The 27,285-nt window shown below is 37.4% G+C and overlaps 2 protein-coding genes across 2 annotated transcripts in view; one reads left to right on the top strand and one right to left on the bottom strand.

The window, feature by feature from the left end:
- Mccc2 (methylcrotonyl-CoA carboxylase subunit 2) overlaps nucleotides 1-12,129 on the top strand; it is a 37,740-nt gene extending 25,611 nt beyond the window's left edge. Inside the window, exons 9-11 of the mRNA XM_083143140.1 lie at nucleotides 4,459-4,573; nucleotides 6,908-6,993; nucleotides 9,028-12,129. Coding sequence (XP_082999266.1) covers nucleotides 4,459-4,573; nucleotides 6,908-6,993; nucleotides 9,028-9,145 — 319 coding nt within the window. The 3' untranslated portion in view covers nucleotides 9,146-12,129. The remainder of the gene's footprint in view (nucleotides 1-4,458; nucleotides 4,574-6,907; nucleotides 6,994-9,027) is intronic.
- A 2,856-nt stretch (nucleotides 12,130-14,985) lies between these two features.
- qsm (Zona pelucida superfamily protein qsm) overlaps nucleotides 14,986-27,285 on the bottom strand; it is a 151,493-nt gene continuing 139,193 nt past the window's right edge. Inside the window, exons 5-8 of the mRNA XM_083142434.1 lie at nucleotides 25,940-26,170; nucleotides 21,794-21,941; nucleotides 20,645-20,789; nucleotides 14,986-18,228 (exon numbers count right to left, since the gene is read on the bottom strand). Of these exons, the coding sequence (XP_082998560.1) occupies nucleotides 18,023-18,228; nucleotides 20,645-20,789; nucleotides 21,794-21,941; nucleotides 25,940-26,170 (730 nt within the window). The 3' untranslated portion in view covers nucleotides 14,986-18,022. The remainder of the gene's footprint in view (nucleotides 18,229-20,644; nucleotides 20,790-21,793; nucleotides 21,942-25,939; nucleotides 26,171-27,285) is intronic.

The following is a 27,285-nucleotide window of genomic DNA, read 5'->3' as shown; positions in this document are numbered from 1 at the left end:
AGTAACAAATTCAAAATCTTACTCTACTCTTTGCTCCACCCTTCCAAAAATTGCGGAAAAGAAATGTAAAATATCAAATACAAAATTTTAGTCTACTCTTAGCTCCGCCCTTCCAAAAATTTCAGAAAAGCAATTTAAAAAAAACAAATTCAAAATCTTAGTCTACTCTTAGCTCCGCCCTTCCAAAAATTTCAGAAAAACAATGTAAAATATCAAATACAATATTTTAATCTACTCTTAGCTTCACCCTTCCAAAAATTTCAGGAAAGCAATGTAAAATATCAAATACAAAACATTAAGTTTACTCTTAGCTCCGCCCTTCCAAATATTGTAGAAAAGCAATGTAAAATATCAAATACAAAATCTTAGTCTACTCTTAGCTCCGCCCTTTCAAAAATTTCAGGAAAACAATGTAAAATATCAAATACAAAATCTTAGTGTACTCGTAGCTCTGCCCAAATAACTTTTGAAGTGTATGCAGCTTTCATTAGCAGTCTCTCTAGGCCATCCTTCTCATAGATCCAAGCTACCTCAGTCCTGCCTGATTTTTCTCTCATGTAGCTTTGCAACTCTCGCTGCGTTGAATCTCCACATTCCGTATTCTGTCTCTGCTGGTCTTCTCTACAATCTTTAAGAACTTCATCTCCACTGCCTGCCTCTCACAGATAACTTTATGTAGTGTTAAGCAAAGGGACATAGAATGAATGCAACCTTTCAATCGAAAGGTGTGTCACTCGGACTGGGCTCTTTTCTCAATAGTGTGCATTTTGTTGCCCAGGGCTATTGTTCATGCATACACAGTGAATGCTTGCTTACAAACTGAAAGGAGCTGTGTCATTTGTCACTTAGGCATGAAATCCCTATGTTGCATTTTGCTTCAGCATGGAAGTCCCCCCCTAAGGGTGAGAAGGCACTCAAAAATCAACCTTGTGTACATACAGAGGCTGTTCAGTGTGTATGTGACCAAACGCGATTCCTACCCCCTGCACTCAGAATTAACTCACCCAACCTTGGTCGGGCATGTTTGTCAGTGTAGTGTGTGAGCTGTAAAAGAGTGGTTGTGTTTTCTCACTGGGCCGAAAATCCCGCCCAAACTGAGCCACTTTTGGGAGGAGTACGTTGTATAAATTTTCCAAGCATTTGCGTTTTCTGGCTGGGCCGAAAATGCTGCCAAAACTGAGTTGCTTTTGGGAAGGTTATGTTGTAGCCCTTTATGATGCAAAGTTCAGTGTGTCAATGATCAGGAAGTAGTGTAAGAGCAAGGATTGTGACGTTCGTTTGACTTTATTCAAGAATGTGATCGGCAAGTATAAGGATTGCATGGTCCCAGCATTCGGTTCTCCAACATAGGGGACAAGAACACACAAGCCACCACCAGTATGCAGGCGAAACTTCGAAGAATGGCCATGCAAGAGAATCCACTGACCCAAAGACAGATGGCGAATCATCTAACTATGTCTTTGGAAACTGTTAACCGCACCTTGCACCTGCATACTGGTGGTGGCTTGTGTGCACGACCGTGTTCTCGTCCCCTTTGTTGGAGAACCGAATGCTGGGGCCATGCAATCCTTATACTTGCCGATCACATTCTTGAATAAAGTCAAACGAACGTCACAATCCTTGCTCTTACACTACTTCCTGATCATTGACACACTGAACTTTGCATCATAAAGGGCTACAACATAACCTTCCCAAAAGCGACTCAGTTTTCGCAGAATTTTTGGCCAAGCGAGAAAACACGAACACTTGGAAAGTTATACAACGTACTCCTCCCAAAAGTGGCTCAGTTTGGACGGGATTTTCGGCCAGTGAGAAAACACAACCACTCTTTTATAGCTCACACACTACACTGACAAACGTGCCCGACCAAGGTTGGGCAAGTTCTTTCTGAGTACGAGGGGAAGGAATCGCGTTTGGTCAAATATACGCCGAACAGCCTCTGTAGTACCCGACATCTCCACCATGTGGCCTTCTGTGGCTTTAAGGGATGTATGAGGGTCTTTTGGAAAGTAACTTTCGTTTTGGGTATAAAAGAAACACCAGGACATTGTGATAATTTTTATTATATACAACTGAAAGAGACAACTCTAACCTATTTTTCTACATAAGAACCGTTTCTGTTGACACACTTATATCGGCGAACAAGGTTTACAATACCCATGTCAAAGAAATCTGCTGCCTGTGCATTCAGCCATGGAGTAACACTGTCCTTGAGCTCCTGGTCATTGTTGAAGCGCTTTACCCCTTGGCCACTTCTTCATAATCGCTAGGGGCCAAATCTGTGCTGTAAGGAGGGTGGTCAAACAATTCCCACTGAAAATGTTGGAGACGGTCCTTGGTTCGAGCAGCAGTATGCGGGTGAGCGTTATCATGCACGAGAACAATGCCAGAACTCAACGTGCCACGTCGCCTGTTTTGAATTGCTCGTCGCAATTTCTTCAAGGTTTCACAATACACCTGGGTGTTGATTGTTGTGCCTCGTTCTTCTGTGAGCTCAAGGACAGTGTTACTGCATGGCTGAATGCACAGGCGGCAGATGTCTTTGACAAGGGTATTGTTAACCTTGTTTGCAGATATGAAAAGTGTCTCAACAGAAATGCTGGTTATGTAGAGAAATAGCTTAGAGTTGTCTCTTTCAGTTGTATATAATAAAAACTCTCACGTTGTCCTGGTGTTCCTTTTATACCCAAATGGAAGTTACTTTCCAAATTACCCTCGTAACTTATGTCCGGGGCGAAAATGACCATGCAACTCAGGCTGACACCTTTTATTAATACAATTACAAGTGGCGCTAGTGTAGAGAAAGATAATTTACCTGCATAGCATCGGGGCATCAACCATCAGAATCAAACGTAAAATACTTTACTTTCCACTTCTCCCTCTCATTGTTTTTCTGTCCCAACCACCACACAACATTCTCTCTCACCTCATCTCTCTTATCACATCTCCACATTCCACATCTCCGTCATGCCCTTTAATGTTGGGTGAAACATACTATGGTACATACCGGTGACTACAGTCCTGCAGGCGAAGGAGGCTCTGGTGCATGGACCTATGGCCAGGATAATCCTTTGTGGAACCATGTAGTTCTGTGTTTGTCCTTATATGTGCTGAGTGTCCCTTCACAGCCTCAAATTTTAACTCAGGTGTGACAATTTTATCCTTGGAGACAGTATAATTCTAGTTGTTAACCCACCCGCTTACCTAGTTGTCGAATCAACGGCCTGACTGGACGTTCGCTTCCCGTACCTAGTCGTCGAATCGACGGGTTCCCGATTTTCATCAGGTAGTTTCTTTTTCATTCAATAGATGGCAGAGGTTGTATGATCTTTCAAATCTATGACGTGTATGTTTGTGCTGCTAAGTTTTTCATACAATTTCAAGCGTGTTTTGTTCAGTAATTTCTCATGTAAACAAACCTTCATTTGTTACGTCTTGCAAACATGTTGCATAAGAATGTTGTAGAAGATTCTGCGATTGAAAAGTTGCTTTTCGATCGCGATGAAGAGGAAAATGTGGATTTTGGAAGTGGAGATGAACACGGGGGTTCATTTTGTATTAGTGAAATTGAAGAATGTAGTGAAAGTGAGGAAGAGGTGGCTGTGGCAGGAAAAATATAAAAGGTTGAGGAATGGAAATGGAATGGAAAGATGTGTGTGATCAAATTTATTAGGTGAGTTTCTAATTATCTTTCAAAGTAAACTTCATATGTGCATACTTATTACTATACTTCCACTTCAATATATAAAATTTTCACGTAAATTGCTTGGATAGTTTTCACAATATTTGACATCTTGTCTTGCTGTGCAACCTTCATGGGAGATAGCCAAATTTAAATGGTATTTCATGGCAAAAAAATTGGCATTTAAATGGTATATGGATGGGTTAAAAGTAAATGTCTAAATACATAGCTTCTTTTGCATCACTGTCATCTGGAAATATACATTTATTAAGGAGGTCAATGAATCATTCATGTACTTCAAGGACCATTTGCAATTTTATATCAAATTGGTTGAATGTTGGTTATTAGTATCGGTAAATTATATATCTGTACTTCATTGGTATTGGCCAAAATTTCATAAAGTATTCCCTAAAGTATTCTGAAAAATTTTAATTCTTGCAACACTGAATTGACTTTATTGCTGGGGGAGGTTCAGCTGTTACTGGTCTATCACCTAACCTTAAGTACAAATTAAAATAATGATTAAAGATTGCAAAGAAATTAAAGGACAAGACAGTACACTAAGAATAAAATTGTAAGACAATTGAAACAGTATGAGCAGTAATGAATCAAGTATCAGTACAGGCTGAGCCCTATTGTCCACTTCTTGATGTACAATCGGATTTCGACATAAGACCTCGGAGACATCGTTAGGACTGGTGTGTATATAACATCATAAATATAAAAGATAAATAAGCTTGTGAGCATATAGCGTGATGATGGATGTTTTCTTCCAGCCCAAGGTTCCTGTACATGTGGCCCAATGCAAGAATATCTGTGATGGGTGGAGAGCAAGCAGCTGGAGTATTGGCTCAAATCACACAGGAGCAGCGTCAAAGGGAAGGAAAGGAGGTGAGAACTTCTAAATATCTGTGTTGAAAAGTGTGATTTCTCGTGCCATATCTACCATCATGATAGAGCCCAAAGAGGGAAAGGAAGTGAGAAATGAGTGGCTTTGGAGTAAAACTTGACAAGTTCAAATCAAAATTGATATAACATTGTGTCCAGTTGCACAGTCTCTTGTTGCTCACACACTGGTGAGCAAACTCCATTCAGTAGCTGGTAACTGTCAAAAGTACACGGGAGCATGTGGGTAATCCAAATCGACAATGAAATGGATGTGTTTTTTCTCGGTTCTCTACTTTTGTGGGTCGAGTTTTACTCCCGAACAGCTCAAATAGTGCAGTGATGGCTTATTTGAAAATATTATTTTATTTAAATGTTAGGGTTGAGCTGTATCAGTTGGATATCGGCGAATACCTTCCCAGAGACCCAGCATCTGTGTTATTCGACACTTTTATGGAGTCTAATTAACCTCGAAATTATGAAAAATGCATAATTGTCATTATTATTGCAAGCATATTGTAGGAAGAAACTGATTTTGTGATTAATTGATTAAGGTAAAAACTAAGAAAAAGTTTCCCATGCCATCTATGCACAAATAGGGAATGTAGAGGTAGGGCCTTACACATTCTCAATCTCGGCATTTATTTTTTTGAGTTTATGTGATCAGCACCATTCTCCAGCCACCCCAAGCTTGCCCCAGATACTTATTTACTTGTGGCTGAGTGAATCCCAGAGCTGCTTTATGAAAAGTTCTAACCTTAGATCACCCACTGCAGGAATTGAACCCAGGTCTTCCACATGCCAGTCAGATACCCTATCGACTAGACCATCATGGTTCTGCTTAGCCGATTACCTCATGGGAAATTATGAGTATTTTGAATTTAAAGTCTGGTGGGTTGATATTCAATTCCTGGTGGAGGCACATTACGCAAGTGGTTCATGTCTCACTTTAAAGTGTAGAGCCATTCTCGATTAGTCTGAGCATAAAGTGGGCTTAAAACAGATCTTGTGCATGTTGCATTGTGTAACATGTGATTGAAAAGTAAGAACGTAGTATAAGGTTTGTAAATAACATACATATCTAGCTTCATAGCAACTGAACACAGGACACTAACAGACGTGACAAGTATTACAACCCATACACATTAAAAGACAGCCACGATGAATCTGTAACTAAGGAAATAAATAGATGACAAAAACTTGATGATTAGTTGTATGAGGTCTAGTGTAGAATGTTATCTGGTATATGGCAATGTGTGACCTTGCGTTACATATACTTGTTCTTTTTACACACAACTATTTCAAACAACAAAGATACAAAGTCAAGTAGGTTGCTCATAGGTTAGTTTTAATATTTCTTTTTTTGCCGTTCTTCTTAGCATCATCATTGTTGTTATTGACCTTTTGAAACATTTGAAATATTCTGTAAAAGTAATATGTGCACGATGCTAACACATGGCTTTAGATTTTATTTGGACTTGCAGCCATATGTAGAATTTCACGTCCACTTTAATTCAATACACTACAGTCCCATTTAACCGAATTTCATGGGACCGATGGTGCTTCGGTTAAACGAAAATTCGGTTAAACCGGAATAAGGGTTTTTTGATATACAGTACATACATTTTATTACGTACAGTATTTTGATATACAGTACATATGTATTTCAGCGTGTAGGCATAATACATAGTCATAGTCATTTAACTCAAGAACATGAATTACAGTAACATCTATGCCTCCCTGGTGGCGCAGTGGTAGCGTCATCGCCTTGTAATCAAGGTGTCACGGGTTCGATTCCCAGTGGATGCACATAGTGGTTCGGATCCTACTTTTAAAAACAAACTGTAGGTCCAGTCCCGATTAGCCTTACTGTGCATAAAGTGGACTTAAATCAACAAATCAATCAATACATTAACATTAAGGCTCTGGTACAAAAAGCTGTACAACTAAAACAATAAAGTTTAATTCAACTTGTGAAAAAAAATTGATATTCTCTTTTGCTTGAGATTAGATGAACGCTTCTTAGCAGCTCGATCTCTAAGACGTTTATTCAGAAGCAATTCAGCAGGGGAGGTTTCGTCTTGTTGTTCCATGTAAACCATGATGTCTTCAAACATTCTAAAACACGGTCGCGCACGAGTAACAGCTTTTTTTTTAGCAATTCGGTTAACCCGGAAATTCGATTCATCGGGATTTGGTTAAACAGGACTGTAGTGTACATGAAAAACCTCTCAACATATGGTACGTAACATCAGTTATGTCCCTATCTGTATTTATGCAGCGAATTTCTTGTACAGTGACAAATACTAATTCATATCTGGTGTTAATTATTTATTCTAGTTCACTGAAGATGAAGCCAAAGCACTAAAGGATCCTATCATTAAGAGATTTGAAGCAGAAGGAAGTCCTTACTTCTCCAGTGCAAGGTAAGTGAGCATTTCTTAATTGTTTGCTTGTTCACTGCTTTTGAGAATGGAATGTTGTTGTCTCTAACATTCTATAATGTTTTTGTGACAAAATTTAGGTTATTTCATTTAGATAAGGGCTAAATGTGGATTACTTGCTTTCTCTTCTGTCACAGCTGTTCAGGCTTGTTTCTTAGACCAAATCAATGGTATACAATGGTCATGCATTTCTGTGCTTGAAACTCACCAAATGGTTCATTGAATTATCTTGAATGTAAATGGACATACAGAACTGAAACACCTGGAACGCAGACACTAACCTTTATTAGTATGGTGCTGGGCCGCCAGCCCAATATGTCTTCTGGGGAAGGATCGTTAGAGGTCCTCCCCAGTGCTGAGAAGGATTTGCAGCCATTCCTCCTGAAGCACGCTGATGAGTTCACGACATGTTTTTGGTGGAGGGAAACGTCACCGCACACGTTCCTCCAAAATACCCCATAAGGGCTCAATAATGTTCAGGTCCGGCGACTGGGCGGTCCATGGCAGATGTTCAACTTCACGTTCATGCTCATCGAAACACTCTGTGACCTGTTTAGCAGTGTGTATCAGTGCATTATCATCCTGGAATATTGCACCACCATCCGGGTACAATATCTGCACCATAGGGTGCAGATGGTCCTCCAGAATGGCCCTGTAGTCCTTGGCAGTGACATGTCGGTATAGAACGATCAGTGGTCCCAATGACTGCCATGATATTGCACCTCACACAATAACGAATCTACCCCCATGTTTCACTCTGGGTCTCTGGGCCACTGGGCCATAAGCAGTCTGGTTGGTATGCTTCAGATGGGCTTCTCCACACATAAACTCTTCCAGATGTCTGAAAAGCATTGAAGGTGGACTCATCCAAGAACATGACATGTTTCAGGTAGTCTAACGTCCACGATTTGCGCTGCTGGCACCAGTCAACTCACTTTTTGGCATTGCTGCTAGTGACCATGGGTTTCGATATAGCAACCCTGCCATGGATGTTGCCCCTATGAAGTTCTGGAAAGATGGCTTTGTAGAAACAGACTTAGTGAAGTGTGTATTAAATCCTGCGGTGATTTGCAACGGTGGTTTTACGCTTTTTGGAGACAATTCTCTTCAATACCGTGATGTCCCTGTCGGACAGCTTCCGCTTCTCCCTGCAGTTACTCCTCCTGGATGTGGTTCGTCCTTCATTCTGGTATGCTGCCATGGCCCTTGAAACTGTGGTTCTTCATACTCTACAAATATTTTGCAGTCTCCGTTACTGATGCACTGGCAAGATGACCACGTCCAATTTTCCCTCTTTGGAACTCTTGATATGTCCCTCATTCTACTGCTTGAAACCAAATATTTGACATGCAGTCCACCTACTACTGTGCCAATGTGATTGGCAGGCACATACCTATGTGCTCGAATGCCCACTACACTGTGCATGACCAACAGGTGGCGCAGGCAATCCCTCCAGCGGCGTATTCTATAATCACTGGTGTTTCAGTTTCAATGTCCACCACCTGTATTTGAAGACTGATCCTATGTCAATTTCAATGTCAACCTTAGTTCTTATATTTCTTTGTAGATATTGCATGTAGTATTGGCATATTAATGGATGTACAGAGCTCCTTTTTTTATCAAAAATAATCTACAGTTTCATTTACATTGGTGAGCTGAAATGTAGGAAAACAATTATCAAATTAAGTTCATCTTTCTTCATAGTTTAGTTTTTGTCCCAGCTCTTTTTTTTCAGTCACATAGATGTCTGTGTGCAGAAGATAGGTAAACATGTATCTGTAAGGCTGAAAACGTTTCTACTCTATATTTACTCTGATAAAACTCCATTCTGTTAGCTTGTCTACTTCTCTTGGTTGTGCTTGTTTCAATTTGTGCATGTGCATGAAAGCTGGTTTTCAGCGGATGTTGAACTTTGTTTAAAACTGCTATGTGAGGAAAGAGGAAGCATATGCATGCTGATTTGAAATGTGCTGAAGAAAACAGAACTTTGAACCGAGACTGTGGCTTATCTTTCAGACTGTGGGACGATGGCATAATAGACCCTGCAGACACAAGACGAGTCCTGGGGCTCAGTTTGAGTGCAGCGTTGAATGCTCCAATACCAGAAACAAACTTCGGGATATTTCGTATGTAACGCATTGCATCAAGTGTATCAACTTCTGCCTTCTATGTGAACTATTGACATTTTTCGCATGACACTCATACAATGAATGCGAGCTCAAGTTTCTTAATGAAATATTTATAGTTGTTTCACAAGTTACAGACATATTCATATTTAATTAATATTATAAGACATGCGACCATCCAGTCCTTTTGTCAATAATCAAATCAGCAGCTGTGAACTTATGTTAATTAGTTAAATGAAGAAAAATATCTCCTGCAGTGCGAGTCACTGAAGCACAGCAGCAAAATTTGTAACCAATTCACTGTTTCACCATTCATCAACATAGAGATACTTGCGACATGACAATGAACCATGATCATTGATGTGAATTATCAAGAAATGAATTCAATTATTGCATAGTAGTAGGTGAAGTCCAGGCAAAGCAAATAAGCTAACTGAAAACAATGTCACAGACTATTTTGGTGGCCCAAAGAAAAAAAATACATGGAATTAGTTGGGTCAGCTCTTGTTCACATAAAAAAAGATAATAAATCAGTTTTTTATAACTCCTGAGAGTGTTATGGCTTGATAAAGAAATGTGTGCTATTTATCTGCTTTGCCCAATTATCTGGGCAAAGTGAATACTGTTGCACAACTTTCACAATTATTTTTACTTTTTAATTAGTGGTAATGAACATCAAAACAACACACAAAATTATATTCATGGACAACGCGAGAAGGTAATTTGTGAAATTATGCTCATTTTCAGCAAGTTAGAACAGTACAAAATGTAGCGTTAACACATAGCATAATCCAATGTTATCAAGTTACAACCCTCAATATAAAATTAAGTTCACTCAGTCCTGGTATTCTTCACAAAAATAGGACCCACGACTAGTATATGAAGTGCAGGATTCGTGAACCCATTGTTGACACTGCCAACACTGAATTCAATCTTCTGCAGGAGGATGAATGCATGGTTCTTCACATATCTACCATAAAATCTTCACTTTACCCCTTTCTTGAGTTTCATTGAGCTGACATTTCACTGACATTGAAGGCTTGCATTTTTTCTGCTTTTGTTTCTTCTCATCATATTTCTCTTTCAACTGCTTTTTTACTGGTGTGCATGTTCGAATTTCAGAGCATTGATATTTTCTTTGCTTGCCTCCTGTCTTACGAGCATCCATTTTTGGGCTTCACATCAAAGGACTGATTGACTTAGCCTCGGTTGCTGATGATGTTGAAGGTCCTGGCGTGACTGGTCCTGAAGGTCTGGTCAACATGGATGCTGGAGAAGTTGACTCAGTGAATGAAGATTCTGGCTTCGTAGAGATGTCTCAATCTGATTCAGCTGGTGTTTGGCCGATTTCAATATCTAGTCGGCTATCTGTAAGCTGTAATGGAGTAAAATCTTTATAACAAAAAAACATTATCATTAGATGGCCAGAAACGAGGAGCTCTAAATCCACTCTAAGCGGAAGCAGCTTTCAAGTAGGCAGGCTTGAAAATTTTCACAATATCAGCATGGCCTGTGATCCGCCCAGCATGATGTTTCTGAAAACAGTTGATCTCTTGTTTGAAGAATGTTTTCAGCAACCCATAAGCTTATCAGTCCGTGGGTTATATTTTGTTAGTAGTGTGCGGAGCAAAAAATATGCATATTACATTATGTGCCGATGCATATTCCAGTGCAGGATAGAGTTTGTAAGCCTCATGACTGTCCAGAAGGAAGATTTTTTTATTCTTTACTCAGTCTTGCACTGTGAACGAAGAACTTGAGCCACACGAGGAAAGTTGGTCCACTGACCCATTCATTATTGGTGCAGGCACCTTGTGATCCTGGTGATGAATCTTTCATGAGTCTGCCCTGCATTTTTTTTTTGTTGTTTTTTTTTGTTGCAAATGTGAAGAATGGAGGAACATAGGAACCAGCATACTTTGTGGCAGTAAATTACAGTTGTCAATTATCCATGCTCAACACTTCATATAACATCAACCTACTTCTTGTTACGAACAGAGATTAGTTTTGGAGGCCTGTTTGTAGGAGTTTGGATGCCAGTTTCATTCATGTTATAGATGCTACTAGCATCATATTTGTATCAGTTCATTACCACAAATTTCTGTAGAACCTTTCAACCTGAGGTGGATTGAAGCCTCTGTATCTTTCAATAGATGTTCTGCCACTGCAAACTACATACCCTATCCTATTCAGTATGGTAAAGATCCTAATATGCTTGTTTGCAATGGATAATATAGGATAATTTACAGTATAGACCATTTGTAAATAACACCTAACTTACTCCATGTAAAAGTAAGGGGATGAAGCAGATAAGCTTGTTCACTTTTCCTGCATAATACTTTTCAGAATTTCAGTTATGCTTAAATAATCCTAAACAATATCTTTATTAACTATGACACTTTAAAAGTAATTCTGTTGTCTATGAACTAATTTCTAATAATCAAAAGTTTTTCAAGTATCATGTGTTGTACGCATGTTTCACTTATCTTGAATAATTATGAGAAGACAGCAAATTTTCTTGAAACGTACACTGGACTTTTGTCTCAAAAGCAACAACCGCACAGTTTGTTTGCAGCAGCTGTTTTTGGTTGTAATTAGTTCCCAATATAGCAGCATTCACTATCTGTTGATGTGTCTAAGACACATGCACTATTATCTTTGCCCAGGCTTCCCCTATGTCTTTTAACATTAATGTAATAAGTGCAGAATTTTGATAATCTATTGTTATTTTTATATGGAAATTTATTGGGAACAAATGAGTATATTTTGTGGATATATATATATATATTATTGTTAATATTTATGTGCAAGTTTTATATTTTTGTACATATATAAAGTTTTTGAATTCAGGGACTGGCAAAGTGAAAGTTGTTATTTCTATTTTCTTGCTAACTCTTTAGTTTGTGACTAGATGAATCTTGTTTCTACTTTCATGTGTTAAAATGAAATTTTGTATTTGTTAATAATTTTAATAAACTACACTTGACTACAACATTGTTGAACTACAGTGAATACTTTATTCTATTAATGGGGCAGTAACAGTGCAAGGGGTGACCTTCTTGTAAGACACCCAGAAGTCAACCTCACTTCCATGTAGTACATCCCGATAACTGCAACAAGGCCCTGGCATCTTACCTACGGCCAGTATAATCCTCCGTTGGGCTGTGTTGTCCTTTGTCCTTCTGTGTGATGAGTAGGCTTCGGATAGTTATGGACTTAAAAACCTTTAAATGTGCATGCAAATACGGTCTTAAAATGCTTGAAATATGTTCTTTAAATGATCAAAATATGCATTTAAAATTTTAAAAATTTACATCATACTCAGAGAATTTAGTCATAGCTTGTAACTATTTATTAATTCCACTGTTTACATAAGTAAAAAAATATGGTTTGGCTTACCTTATTGACAATTGAGGGCTCTAGTGAGAGAGGGAGCTATGCCACTTTGACAAGAAATGGAAATAAATTGAGTTTTCTAAAGAATTGCGTTGAGTCATAATTTGTATAACAAAGGGTAATTTTTTTTTGCTGAACATATTGTTAGGTAAATTATTTCAAAAGGAAAAATATGAAATTCAATATAAATACCATTTATTATGAACATGTATGGTACATTGTTGTAGTATACCCATGTGAAAAAATCAATCTAGCACATTAAATACTTTGAACAAGGCTTAAATACTTTTGCCCGAGTGTAAATCATGTTCACAGGGTTACATATGATCTACATAAAGACAACTTCATATGTCTTCTGGAGGATCTTCACTGTCCATTGTTTCTATGTATTTTAGTATTTGGAAAACACCACGAAAAACTGGAGGAATATAAGGCATTATTGCCATGAGATCTTTTAACTTCAGGGCTGATATTAAATCTAGCACCTGTTACTGCAACGCAACCTCTGCCACTCCTATTGCAGACACCATCAGTAAGTGGCATAGCTCCTTCTCTCACTCAAAATGCTGATGAGGACGTATTCAAGAACTCAGAAAATCTGCTGCAGAACAAGCGGGAGCTATGCCACATGGTTGTAGTTCACATGATAGATGACAGATGGTAGGAGAAGACTGAAAGTGGCAAAAAATAAAATTTTCAAGATTTGTGGCATAGCTCCCTCTCTCACTAGACCCCTCAATTGACCAAATTTTACATATGGTTTTTGTATATGTATCTTTATCGTAAGTCCACTATGGAACCTTTTTCCAGCTGACACTGATGTTTCGCAGTATTTACAAAACAAGACTGAGCCGTCGATAGAAAGATCTTTAAATTCTTTTACATACGCACTGAACAAAGTACAGATCGCTCGCTTCTCCTTCGCACTGCAGTATCACACAGCCACCGTAAAACTAACGATTCTCCCACTCGAAAACAACTGGTAGACAAAGATTAAAATTACGTGCATTAGCACTGCATTGCATTAGCACCTGTTCTAGCAGGGGCATTTCCAGAGAGATGTGACTCACCGGCGAACAAAGATAACAAACTGGTCTTGACTACGAAGAACACCTGACAAATGAATCATGTTTCTGAATTGCTCCAAAGGAAAGGAAACTACAAATTTTCAGACAGGAACAGCAGAATATGTATTTGTAAGAAAAAATCGGTAAAATATGCAATATATCCTGAAGACACTGAAAATATGCATTTGCATATGCTATATGCAAAATGCATAACTATCTGAAGCCTAGTGATGAGTGGTCCTTTACAGCCTCGGCTTTTAATAGATAAGAATATTTTAGTCCTCTGAGACAATATAGTTTTAGATCGTGTTAAGCAATGAATGAATTAGTTTTAAAATTGAATAAGGAAGTTTTTAACACATATATTTTATTTTTCTTGTTTCGAGGTCTCACCTCAATTTTGTTTTAGTTAAGTGTCATATTCCCGTATTGCATGACTGACAAATGTAGCCTATGTGCTGAAGCACCCATTATATCAAAATGAATCAATCCTTCTTGATATTCTTATCTCTAGAGGCATTTAAAAGATTCAGCAGTAGATTAGTGACTTGAAACTACATACAATTTATTTCAGCAACATCATTAGGGGAAAGAATAGCTTTGGGTTGAAACATAAGAAAAAGGTTCCATGATAAAGGTTGACAGGTCCTCTTCCTTGTTGCCTGAGTTTACCTGGAATTTGTTTTAATGCCTGGTAACTTCCCACCATCATTACAAGCATACTTCCCTCAGCCGTGCCTGCATGACATATAAGAGGTATCCCCAGGTGTCAGCTGATGAAAGTTCTCAACATTCAGCACTTTGTTTATTTGAGTCACTTCCTTGATGCATGTGGCTATTGTTCTGGAATTCCAGCTTCTTTTCTTGGCCTCCTCCAATGGCACAGTGGTTAATGTTGTCACGTTCATAACCTTAAATTTGGCAAAAGTCACCAACACAATATATATAAATCTGAAAATTTATAAGGTACATATTGGTGAATTTTGTGAAGATTAAGTGGTATGAAATATTACTTCTTTATGCTGTTGTCTTCTGATCTTGGGTGCGATTTCTAGTGAGGATATATTTTTGTTGTTCAGTCTCACTTTAAACTATAGGACCTCCCCAATTTCATAGTAGCAGCATCGTCATCTTGTAATCAAGGCGTCAGTGGAGATGCATAATGATTCAAATTCCACTTTAAACTGTAGGTACAGTCCCGATTAGCCTTTCTGTGCATAATGTTGACTTAAATTCTAACAAACAAACAGTTTATACTATGGGACTTAATAAAGCAAACTTTTCCACAAGCGAATGTACATTTTCTTTGTTTCTTGTTTTGCATACATAAAATATAAGGATAACAAAGCATATGACAGTACTTCATGTGAAGTTTTTGGTAGATTTTTATTAAAAGTAAAATTTACAAGTAAATACTTTTATTGTTATTCTACAAAATCAATTTACAGCACCATTAAATTGTTATAATTTTTTACTAAATAATTTCTTAGGACTAGCATTCATTAAAACAACTCCAGTTTGGTGCTAAATACAAGTTATATGTATAAAAAAAGTTTTACATGTGAAATATATTTAGCTACATACAAATGGTAATAAAAGTTACACAAATGTTAAATATAATTCATGTAAGAGAAGACAGACAGAGAGATTCTATGACATTACATACATAATGAATGAAGATAAAATATTTAGAAAGCTTTACAAGCACTACATATTCACATCGATCTGAATAATGTGGAAGTGGTAGTGGTTGTACCGTATTTAACTTACATGCTTCCTCATGTATATTAATTATTTCATTTAGTATCTATATATGAAAAGTAAGTTCAACCCTTAATGAAAAATTAAAACTCTGTGAATTCCATGATAGTATGCAATATAAATTCATACGTATGTATGTTCATTCATATACACATATTTAAAATGTTATATATTTATGGAAGCTATACTTCTTTGCTGAATCATTAGCAGTTAATCACACACAGAGTGGATAAAAAAAAGCAACTGTCACATTCTCAAATGAAATGGTTACTTTTATAAGATATAGTATACATATTATTTGTTCTGTTTTGTGTCATTGTATGTCCTCATAGTAATTGTATGTAGAAACAAATGAAGATGCTCAAGTATAGAAAACTCAGCACACGTTTTACATGTGTTCTTTCTAACTAGAAAATATGGTTCTAATTGGACCAGCCAAATTACCGAACATTTTAGTCTTCCTGTATCTGTTCAGCAGAAGTAATAATTAATAGTAGTAAGAACTTTTCGGTAACTAGAAATGTATTTCCTTTTTTTTTTTAACACACACATATCTTTATTCATTCAATTTCCATTGAGAAAAAACAAATTCTTGAGAAAAGTTTTGTGGAAAATTCAGGATTATATTTTTTGTGCTTTTCCAGGATACTGATTTCTGTAGAATTGTGGGAGCTCGGGTAGATTTGTGTATATAATACACTGCATAAAAGCATCCTTTTTTATAAATTTCTTTTTGTGCAATTATTAAGTCAAATTATTCAAAATATAAAAACCATATAATCAACAAATAAAAAATTTAATCTATTTAAAGATGCATAAGTATGTTATATTTAAAATATTTGTATTATAATTCTTAAAATAGAATATAGTCCCAAAATTTGTAAATTCAGATCTAAGTGTTGGATTAAGCATGGCTAATAATGGATAATAAAGGAGTGTATAAACCTTGGATAAATAAGTAAAAGAAGGAATCGTCAACTATTTAACGGCATGTAACCCATAGGAGATTGTATAAAGTTGCAGTACAAAGGAAATTGTATGTCCATAGAAGCCAAAAATTCAATTCTCAAAGTAGAAAATTTTGTGGCAGCTTCCCTGACCTGTGTGTGTTGAGGAAATACATTTTTAGCTGCTGATGTTACTACTATTGTTTTCATTAATTCCGCAACACCTGTGGTTGCAGAACAGAGTATCATGAATTCTTCGCATGTACAAGACAACAATCAAACAGCAATTCACAAGAATTAGTCTCTTACCACACCCGAAGTAGTGTACCATACCTTTTAATCACCAAAAAAGTAAGAAGGCATTACTCCATCGACAAAACTCGTTACCGGGAGCGACTCTCCATATGCAAAGCTTAATTAATGTTACGATATGTAATCAGTCTTGCTTCAGCATCTTAATTAAGAGTTACACGCTGGAGAGCTCTGTGACAAAAATCCCCACAGCATTACGTATCTACAGTCTATATTACAGAGAAGAATCCTTCTATTCCCAAAGCAACTTACATGCTTCTGTTAAACGTTGTAGGGAAAAACAGTTTTGAGATTATCACTTAGGTATATTCCAGAGTAGGTCATATAATATCATGACCAGTACTAAAATATTATTTATGTGGTATTGTTGCAGTCATCACAAATTTATATAAAATGTTATCAGCATGTTTAAATATCATCTTAGCCATCCCTACTTGAAGCTAGTTATTTTGCAGAAATAACAATGTAAGTTCTCGATTGTTGTGAAAATATTGTTGGATATGCTTCCATAACAATCTCCGTAATTAATTGTTATGTTGTGCTGGAATGTATTTTTCAACGTGTATATATAATTTTACAAATTGTTTAAATATATGCCAGTTCAATATAACTATTATTATTTAGTGAGAATTAGATAATGTTGCAGTGTAAACTGCAAACAAAGGCAAGTATAAATACTTTATTGAATTATTGTCATATCTGCTTCTAGCTAAATATGAGAACTTAGTTTAGTGCCCTATATGCAAACATAATGTTCATATATTAGATAGCATTATTTATTGGTTACCAATAGAATTGTAATATCTGTTGCTAACGAAAATTTGCTGCGTCTGTCACGTATCCATGAGCATTCTGGAATGTTCTAGCTTCCAAATAATTGTGTGTACATTCTTTGTAATATTAAATGAACAGACCAATAGAATATGTAAAATACAATGAAATATAACTTGCAATTCTTGATTGTCCACGTGAAGATTAAACTATTGTCTTACCGTCCTTTGCCTTTGCATTTAGTTGAAAGGTTACGAATGTGAAATGAAGCTTCCACTACAAAAATTATGGTCTTACTAACAATTGTTCACTTGCATAACTTTTTGAGTCTTAATACATGTTACTGTCATTAAAGTTATGTTCATATGAGTGCATGTCTAAAATTAACTTACATCTACAAAAATACAGTTTTGAGTATCAAAAAATTCTGCTGTGTTAAGCGATTGTCTTTTCATGACATTGAGTATTAATATTCACAATTAAAAAAAAATTACTAATGCAAAAACAACATTCATGCTGCAAGCGTCTCAATTTTTTTTAGCATGGGTTAAGTCACGCTAGGAACAGTGCATCCGTCTGCGATGCACAGTGAGCAAGTTAACATTTCACAAGCTTTTAAAGTTCTCCCTATTTAGTATCTTCTTTGAAACATGGAAGCGATCATTGTAAATATGATTATTGCACAGCTGGGGATTGTTGAGCTGCCGGAATTCAATTTCTCCTTCTCGATTACTGTGTAGTGGAACTCTTCATGAAGCTCCTCTGTGGATATTTTCAAGTGGTCCTTCTGGTTGCTGCTATCGTTCTTGTCTGGTTTCATCATCCCCACTAAGGTTGCTGCCAATATATCAGTAAGTGTTAGAATAACAGTATTTAGTTTAATATTGAGCAAATCCTTTTTTCACTGCTTTATATGCAAATGTATATTGTATATTAGGATGCGAGAGATTAATTGGTATCTATCAACATTACACTTCCAGCATTTCTATAGCCTATAAATACTGTAAATTTTATCATTTTGTTATTATTTTTATAAACACAAAAGTATAATTCATATACCCTGGGTTTGCAAGTAAATGTCAAGTTATGCAGTTATTTTTCTAAGGAATTAAGCTGTTTTTTTTTCTAATGCAACCATGGATATCCTGAAAGGGGTGCATGGTCCCCCTTGGAGCATGTAAAGTTATATATTTCACATGTATAATTTCATTTCAGTCACTGTAATTTATGTTAATTATTAATAAGCCCAGACACCTGGTGGTGAAAATTTGAACTTTTTTTTTTCATCACCATTCGCTTCCCCATGGCCACCATTGCCTCTATACTAAGTTTCAGTACAATCCAAGGCTTTGAACAGGCTCCAGAGGCTTCTGAATAGGATAACTTTAATTGTGACACCCAATATTATGCAGTGACACCTTGCATAAACAACAAAGGTAACTTTATTAATTGTTAAGACATACCAGGTCAGCCCTAATCATATACACAGTCCGTCCAGTGGGAAAGGTGACTTTTTTTTTTTGCCACGGAACCGCCAGTGCCATCTATGGAGAAGTATATGTACTACATAGCAACACATTTCGACTTTCTTCCGGCAAAGTTGCACGTGTCGACGTGTATGGATCTTGTGACTGACAGTACCTGCTGAACATTGGTCCGAAACGGAGCAATGGAGCAACGTGCCAACATTAAATTCTGTTTCAAATTGGGTAAAAGTGCAACAGAGACGTTTCAAATGATTCCAACTGTTTACGGTAGTGAGGCATTGAGCCGTACGAACGTGTTTAAATGGTATGCAAGATTTTGTGATGGTCGGGAGAGCATTGACGACGATCCGCGACCAGGACCATCAGTGACTGTGCAAACTGACGAAAACGTCCAAAAAGTGGCACAGATTGTATGCAAGGATCATTGTTCATCTGCAAGGCTCATCGAAGATCTCACTGGAATTCCGAAGTCCACAGTCCATGTCATTCTAACTGCAAATTTGGGCAAACGGAAGGTCTATGCGTGGTTTGTGCTACACACACTCGGTGACGAACAAAAACATTGCAGAGTGGAACACTACAAAGACATGAAACAAGCAGCGGATCTGGATCCAGGATTCATGTCAAACATTGTAACAGGTGATGAAACATGGTGCTTTCAGTACAAACCACTCACAAAGCATCTGAGCTCGGAATTGAAGGGTCCAGACTCTCCAAAACCGAAGAAAGTGCGCATGCAGAAGAGCCGAATCAAAACCCTGCTCACGGTTTTCTTCGATTCCAAAGGCATCATCCTCAAGGAATTCACTCCAGAGGGTCACACTGTGAACGCTGAGTATTGCATGGGTGTTTTGCATCGTCTATTGGCCAGGATTTGTAGAGTTCGGCCTGAATATCGGGAACAGGGCTCGTGGTCTCTGTTGCACGACAATACACCTGTGCACAAGAGCAGGTTGGTACACCAGTTTTTGGCCAAAAAAGGGATAGTGGAGCTCGATCATATTCTCCAGATTTAGCTCCATGTGGCTTCTGGCTATTTCCAAAACTGAAATTGGCATTGAAAGGAAGACGTTTCGACACCATTCCAGACATCCAAAAGGCTTCGACCGCGATTTTGGAGGCAATTCCGAAACAGGAGTACCAACACCGCTTCACAAAGTTCTACAACCGCTTCAGTGCATGTATTGACTCACAAGGTGTCTATTTTGAATAAATGTTATTGTAAACTACCAGTCCACAACGTCTTGTCTTTCATTCCTCATTAGTCACCTTTCCCACTGGACGGACTGTGTATTTTATAAATCAGTTACTTTGTCACCACGTAACATTAAAGAACAAAAATTCTGTATTTTAAATGTAAAAATTCATGCCTATAATAACAGAAGAGATGAGATTATTCCATCACTGTGTAAATGTTGGCCATGCTATTTTGAGCTTATGTATATTACAAGCATTTGTTCACACTGAGCAATGCATAATTTTAGAAAAATTAAAGATTGTTTGAGCCAGCAACTCCGTAGCAGAGTAGTTTGCACATCAGCTACAATGCCAGGGGTCCCAAGTTCGAATCCTGTCATGGGCATTGTTGTTTGTGAGTGTTCATTCACAATTTCATCATAACATCACTCATTCCCATCTTCCCAATTAGCCAAAAGTGACAGAAATGCGAAGTAAAATAAACCGAATAAAGATTGTTTGAAAAATGCACATGGTTTGCATGCACATTTTTTAAACAAACTTTTCAATTGCATTTATGAACAACGTACCTTTCTCATAGAGCTTTGCATCGTCATAGTCCACCTTGAGGAATGTTGTCATGGTTACCTCGAACATCTTGTTGGGGTCAGGAGGAAGTTCACTCACTTCCCTCTTCCTTCGTCCGAAGCCGATTTGTCCATTACTGCACTCAACCTGCAGAAAGCAACACAAACTGTGAATGCCGATATCAGAAATTTGACTGTTGCATTTGTAAAGCGACCATGATCAAAGGAACCTTCGACCAGAAGCCTTCGTGAATCTTTTCCTGCCATCTATTCAACTTGGCCCATAAGGAAGCCTGCTCCACTCAACCCTTTCCCTCCATGCGCCAGTAAGATACACAGGATACATTGTTCTGTGCAGGTTCTTTTGTGTGTGGTCCCACTATACTACAGATGATGTAAATGGAGAATTTGAATTTACATTTATCAAAGTTGAAAAATACATCTACATCATAGAGTGGGGATTGCCAGGAAATATTGATGACTGATGTTAAGATTTCAAATTCTCTTGCATTGGTTTTGAAAGTGTCAAATTCATAATCGGGCTATTGAAACATAAAAGATAATTGGGATGACATATCTGGATTAGAGCACTGCATGGTCCACTTTCGTTCAATCATACTCGCTCGAGTGTATAGAATGAAATATCATTTCAATGTGAAAATAACCTTAGAAATATATGTGTAAAAATCCGGAATAGTAGTTTCAGCCCATAATCATCTATTCCTTTTCACATATTGCTATGTATTGGTACGTTAGACTAAACCACATTTTAACATGGAGATGATGATGATGTTCACTTAAGTTTCAGTTTCACTGCATCTTTCACTTCATGGTTCATATTTGAGGGCTCGCTGCCACAGCCAAATTAAGGTAATACGTGAACTACTGGGCTTTGAGCGTATGCCAATTATTTTGCCCGTTCGACCGTTATTCGCTTGAGTGAAGAAACTGTCAATTCTGTACGTTATCTAGCATCATCCGTGCTAACTATTAGAGGCTCGAGCAAAAAACCTGCGATGCAGGACTCTAATCTGGATATTGTTATGATGGATAAATAAATATTGAATATAATGTACATTACATTCAACCATTCCTACCGTAGAGCATTCCTACCGTAGAGCATTCCTACCGTAGAGGTTGGCTAATACTTACTCCTCTGCATTTGTCTAAGCAGACATTAACTGTTCCTTTGAACTGCACGTAGCTGCTCTCGGGGAATTTGAAAGCTCGGAACTTGGCCGAGAGAAAATCTCCATCGACAGTGTTGAAGTTTTCAAATAAGTATGGATCCACAGAACACCTAAAAACAATGAAAAATTTATTAGACTGAACATTATCAACAATAGACGAAGAATACTTGAACCGGAAAGTTTGAAGAAAGAATTAACTAAAGGGAAGTGGCTGATGAAGATAGACAGTGAAATGAATAGTATAGAAGATAAGGAAGCAAAGCTGGAGAATCTGAGACGAGAACAGATTGAGAAAAGAATGATTGCTCAAACATTGATAATTGAAGAAGGCTGCTGAGGAAAGATACATGGTGGGAGCAACATGGCACTGCTCATGCTAGAAGAAGTGGAGAAAGCTTCTGTAGAAGAGGAAAAGAATGCATGCCGATGAAGTGCATATAACTAACTATAGAGAGACAAGAGTCTATTAATAATATTTTTTCAGTTGAAAAAAACTAACTTGAAGTACAGACAACATATGTTTTGATTTCAATATCTGCTACATACTATTTTTTAAAAAAAGGATCATTTTATTAGCTTACATAATTTTGTACAATAATGACAACATTGTCTTATTGTTAGAGCATATTTCGTTTTTGACGAAAACACGAAATGTGAAATAACACATTCTAATGTTAATTTTTCATGTTTCTGAAAGGTGTGAGGTGCACTTTGCTACCCTGTTTTGTCACGAAATGATGCGAAATGAACTGCAAAATGCGAAATAGACTCATAAACACGAAATTTACCGTGTATATACTGATGCGACACTTTCTGAAGTCTGAAGTATCCTGTGAGTTATGCAATTTGCAGAAAATTTATTAATTCTGATGTAAATATTTGAGAAGAAAAATGGACCTCTTTATACAGGAATAAACTTAATATTCTGGTAATTATTTGATGTGCTATTAGAAGAGATATGTTTAATTTGTGTTATAGTGCAGTTTTTAAATCAAATTTTGGATTATATTCACATTTTTAAAACCAAAATATCATTTTATATGCTGCTTTTTCACCGCTATAACAGCGAAATTTCATTTTATTTACCGCTTTTGAACCCAAAATTGACTGTTTTTATACCGAATTTTTGCTTTTTTATTTACCAAAAATATGTGCCTCTACTTATTGTCAATAAAAAATTGTATGATGGCTGGCTCTGGGGATGGTGGAGGTGAGGAAATAATTTTTGACAAATGAAATTCCACTTTTATTTTTAGTTTGACGATTTATTGATACGGTGTAAATATTGGTCAGTTTGTTCTTTTGGTCAGGTAAATCAGTAATTTTGACCACTTAACTAGTTTCCACTGCTGGTATCAGCAAAAATTTTATACTAGTCCAACCCTAATAAATATTATAATATGATATACTTTCACTTTCAAATCAAATTAAGTATAGTACAGGGTGGCTCAATAAGTCACTTAACACCCTCAGTACAAGGCCACTGCGGCATGGAATGTGAAAATGGCGATGACCAATCATTGCCTGGCCAAGGGGGAACCACATTGACGCCACCCACACGATCGGCGGCCATCTTGATGTCCGCCATCTTGAATTCAACTTCAGAATTTTAAATGGGAAGGGGGTCGTGCGACATATCAAAATGGGCTAGAATTTCACGAGAAATGCAATGGTGAAGGTTTTTTCGACGTATCTTTAACCAGTAAAAAGTTATGACTGAATTCTTGTACCAATTTGCTTCTTTTCGAGGTGTTAGAAAAATGCCTTAAAATTTGTTTAGCGCATCGGTAATGCATCGAGATCAAAGTGACGTCTAGGGAGAGAAGTTCGCATGCCATTGCACACGATTTTAATCGGATACATCCATGAAGAGCTGCGCATTATAAATGGTTGTCGCGAACAATTTACAGTGTGACGCTTCCATTGAATTAAAAGTCCTTCACAGTGACAAGGCTAATGTTTATGTTCAGAAGGAAGTTCATAAACAGAATATGCGACCCTTGTCATCTGATAACTGACTTTGGACAGAAACTGCTTCATAACGTTCCCATAAGTGTTCTGGTGTTCTTCCCTATTGAAAAAAACTCTGTAAAAAGTACCTTCTTCCACAAGCAAGGATGAAAAAACCTGTTTATTTAACAAATCCAAGTAGCCCTAAGCATTTAAGGTTCCGTTGATGGAAAATTGACTAACCAATCGTGTTCCACACAGCACGCCACACCATTAACTTACCAACACTAACCATTCAGCTTTGATCTGTCGAAAATGGGTTATCAGATAAAAAGCATCGAATATTCTGTTTATAAACTTCCTTCTGAACATAAACATTAGCCTTGTCACTGTGAAGGACTTTTAATTCAATGGAAGCGTCACACTGTAAATTGTTCGCGACAACCATTTATAATGCGCAGCTCTTCATGGATGTATCCGATTAAAATCGTGTGCAATGGGATGCGAACTTCTCTCCCTAGGCGTCACTTTGATCTCGATGCATTACCGATGCGCTAAACAAATTTTAAGGCATTTTTCTAACACCTCGAAAAGGAGCAAATTGGTACAAGAATTCAGTAATAACTTTTTACTGGTTAAAGATACGTCGAAAAAACCTTCACCATTGCATTTCTCGTGAAATTCTAGCCCATTTTGATATGTCGCACGACCCCCTTCCCATTTAAAATTCTGAAGTTGAATTCAAGATGGCGGACATCAAGATGGCCGCCGACCGTGTGGGTGGCGTCAATGTGGTTCCCCCTTGGCCAGGCAATGATTGGTCATCGCCATTTTCACATTCCATGCCGCAGTGGCCTTGTACTGAGGGTGTTAAGTGACTTATTGAGCCACCCTGTAGTTTGTAATATACAACTGCAGTTAGGCAAACCTTTAAGAAGAATGTGGATCCAACTTAGCTTGTAACTTAGTATTTTTCTAATTTTGTGGCTATAAGGATGTAATTCACATGCCCTAGTGTGTGATGTAAATGTGTAAATATGCAGTTTATTTAGATGAAGCAAAAATACAAAGAAATTATAAAATAATTAAAGAAGCACTGATACCTTATAGGTTGGAAAATTTGCAGCACTTGAATGTTTCATCATAGCATTTGATGTAGAATATTTCTTAACTTTATTTATTTATTCATTTATTATGCACACATTTTAGAGGCAGCTGCAAAAATTCCCAAACACACAATGTACAGGGTGCGGCATTTAACATTTCCCATTTTCAAACTACCATAACTGATTTATTGTATAGAGAAGGTACATGAAATGAACAATGTTGGGCACGTTATAGTCTTGGATTTACAGTTCAGACCTTATATTTTGAATATTACATCCTTGACATGCCCTCCATTATCATCAATGCATTGTTGCATCTTCCTTGTACACTTGTGTCTGGTATAATTTCAGCAGCTTCGTCACAAATCAAATTGTTGAAGCTGTTGAGATCAGGGAGAGTTCAAGCATGGACATTAGACTTCAGGTATCCCCACAAAAAGAAGTGAAGTGAGGTCAGGGATACGGGTGGCTACTGAATGTCACCAAACCTGGAGAGAAGTTGCACAGGGAAAGCAGTATGTAGTGTGTTCATTGACAGATGTCCTGTCCTGTTTGTGATGTGGCTCCATACTGTTGAAACCACAGGGTCTCCATGTTCCAGTTACGACGTTTCACCTCAGGCAGGAAGAAGGTTGTTAGCATGGAGTTGTAACGTTGGGAGTTGACTGTCACAGCAGCACTATTATCGTCCTCAAAAAAATAAGGGCCAATAATTCCCTGCACTGCAATGGCACACCAGTCTACGACCTTTGGACTGTGTAGTGTCTGCTCGAGATTTCGCGTGAATTTGAATCGGCCCAATATCAAAATTTCTGCTTAACTGCCGTTTAATGCCCCATCCTTGTACCCTCCCTGATCTCAACAGTCAAACAAATGTGATTCGTAATATTAAAAAAATAAGGTCTTAACTGTAAATCCAAGACTATAATATGCTTAACATTGTTTATATCATGTAATTTCGTTGAACAATAAATCAGTTGTGGTATTTTGAAAATGGGAAATGTTAAATGCTGCACCATGTAGAATAGAGTTGCTGGCATCTCACTACTCACCCATTAAATATGATGGTTTCCTCCTGCCTCTTGGTGTCTGTGACCTGCATGTAACTCACAAGAAGCCCATAGATGGGAGCACTGTCACTGTCCAAGTAGATTTCCATCTGGAGGGGAGTTCCTGGGTTAACATTCAGCTCTCCCGTAACAAGCTGACCTCCTTGGCGAACTCCAACGTTCAGAATTGGTTCAGGTGCCACCTTCGTCAGTGAAGTGGTAATTTCCAGATCCCTGAAAGTTTAACCCTGAATCACATCTTTACATTCAAATTGCTGCATCTTTATTCTCCCTGTGATACATTTTGTTGTATTTCTATTATTTAATGTCTTCTGTTTCAACATATTTCATTTAATTGCAACACTGAGGGTAATTCAAATACTAAATGAAAAGACGAGCACAAATGTACAGTCAAGTACAATGCGAACCCAAAATTCCCCATTACAATTGTACTTTTACTCGGACATGGCCTACATTTTGTACATCACATAATTTGCACTAAGAAAATATGTCTAACCTACCAATAATGAAACCGAAAATATGAGGAAAATTCGACAAATATCAACTTCTTTGAGATGTAGCCCATGCTTGAAACTAGGTTGTGTGCACAGTCGTCACTGGGATCTGGGGGGGAAAATTTTGCATATATCTCTCAATTTTGGTAAATTACTTCTCAGTTTTCAGGCTCATATGGTCATGTATTAAGATTACTTAATTCTCGAAATTTTCTCGATACTCCAAGTGTTGGAAATTTCTTGGAAAGACAAGTTTCCTTCCAGAAATTGTGAAAATAATCACTTTAGGGTGATATAGCATGTAGAATTCGAGATTGTCCAAATGTCTGGAAAGTTTTGACCAAAACATTGTCCTGCACACCCATACTCGACACCATGGGCGTCCGGAAGGGGGGGGGGGCATGCCCCCCCCTGGAAAATGAAAGTCAACCAAAAAATATGTATTTCACACATATAATTTCATTTTAGCCACAATAATATGTGTTAATTATTGCATCAACACCATAAATTCAAATTTAAGCAATGTTTTTCGGGAACAACACTATTTTTGGGGAAAATTTGCCTTAGTTTGCCCCCCTTGGAAAAAAATACCTTTTTTGCCCCTCCCTGGAAAAAATCCTGCGGACGACCATGCTCGACACACATTTGTTAGTGTTAATGATTTCTGAATTTCGGACTTTTGTCCTCAAGTATTCACTTAAAAATTTATTTTTGGAGTGAAAATGTAATTTTCGTATTATGTGCTAATACTGTAGTAGAGTAAAGATGCCTAATATGAGACACATTTTTTTATGTGACAATTACAGCCAACAATGATGTAACAATGTGAATGTG

Source organism: Lepisma saccharinum, chromosome 21, assembly GCF_977018435.1.
Source record: "Lepisma saccharinum chromosome 21, izLepSacc3.1, whole genome shotgun sequence".
Classification (NCBI taxonomy): Eukaryota; Metazoa; Arthropoda; class Insecta; order Zygentoma; family Lepismatidae; genus Lepisma; species Lepisma saccharinum.
Note: the sequence above shows the minus strand (reverse complement) of the source record. Positions and strands in the feature narration are given on the sequence as shown.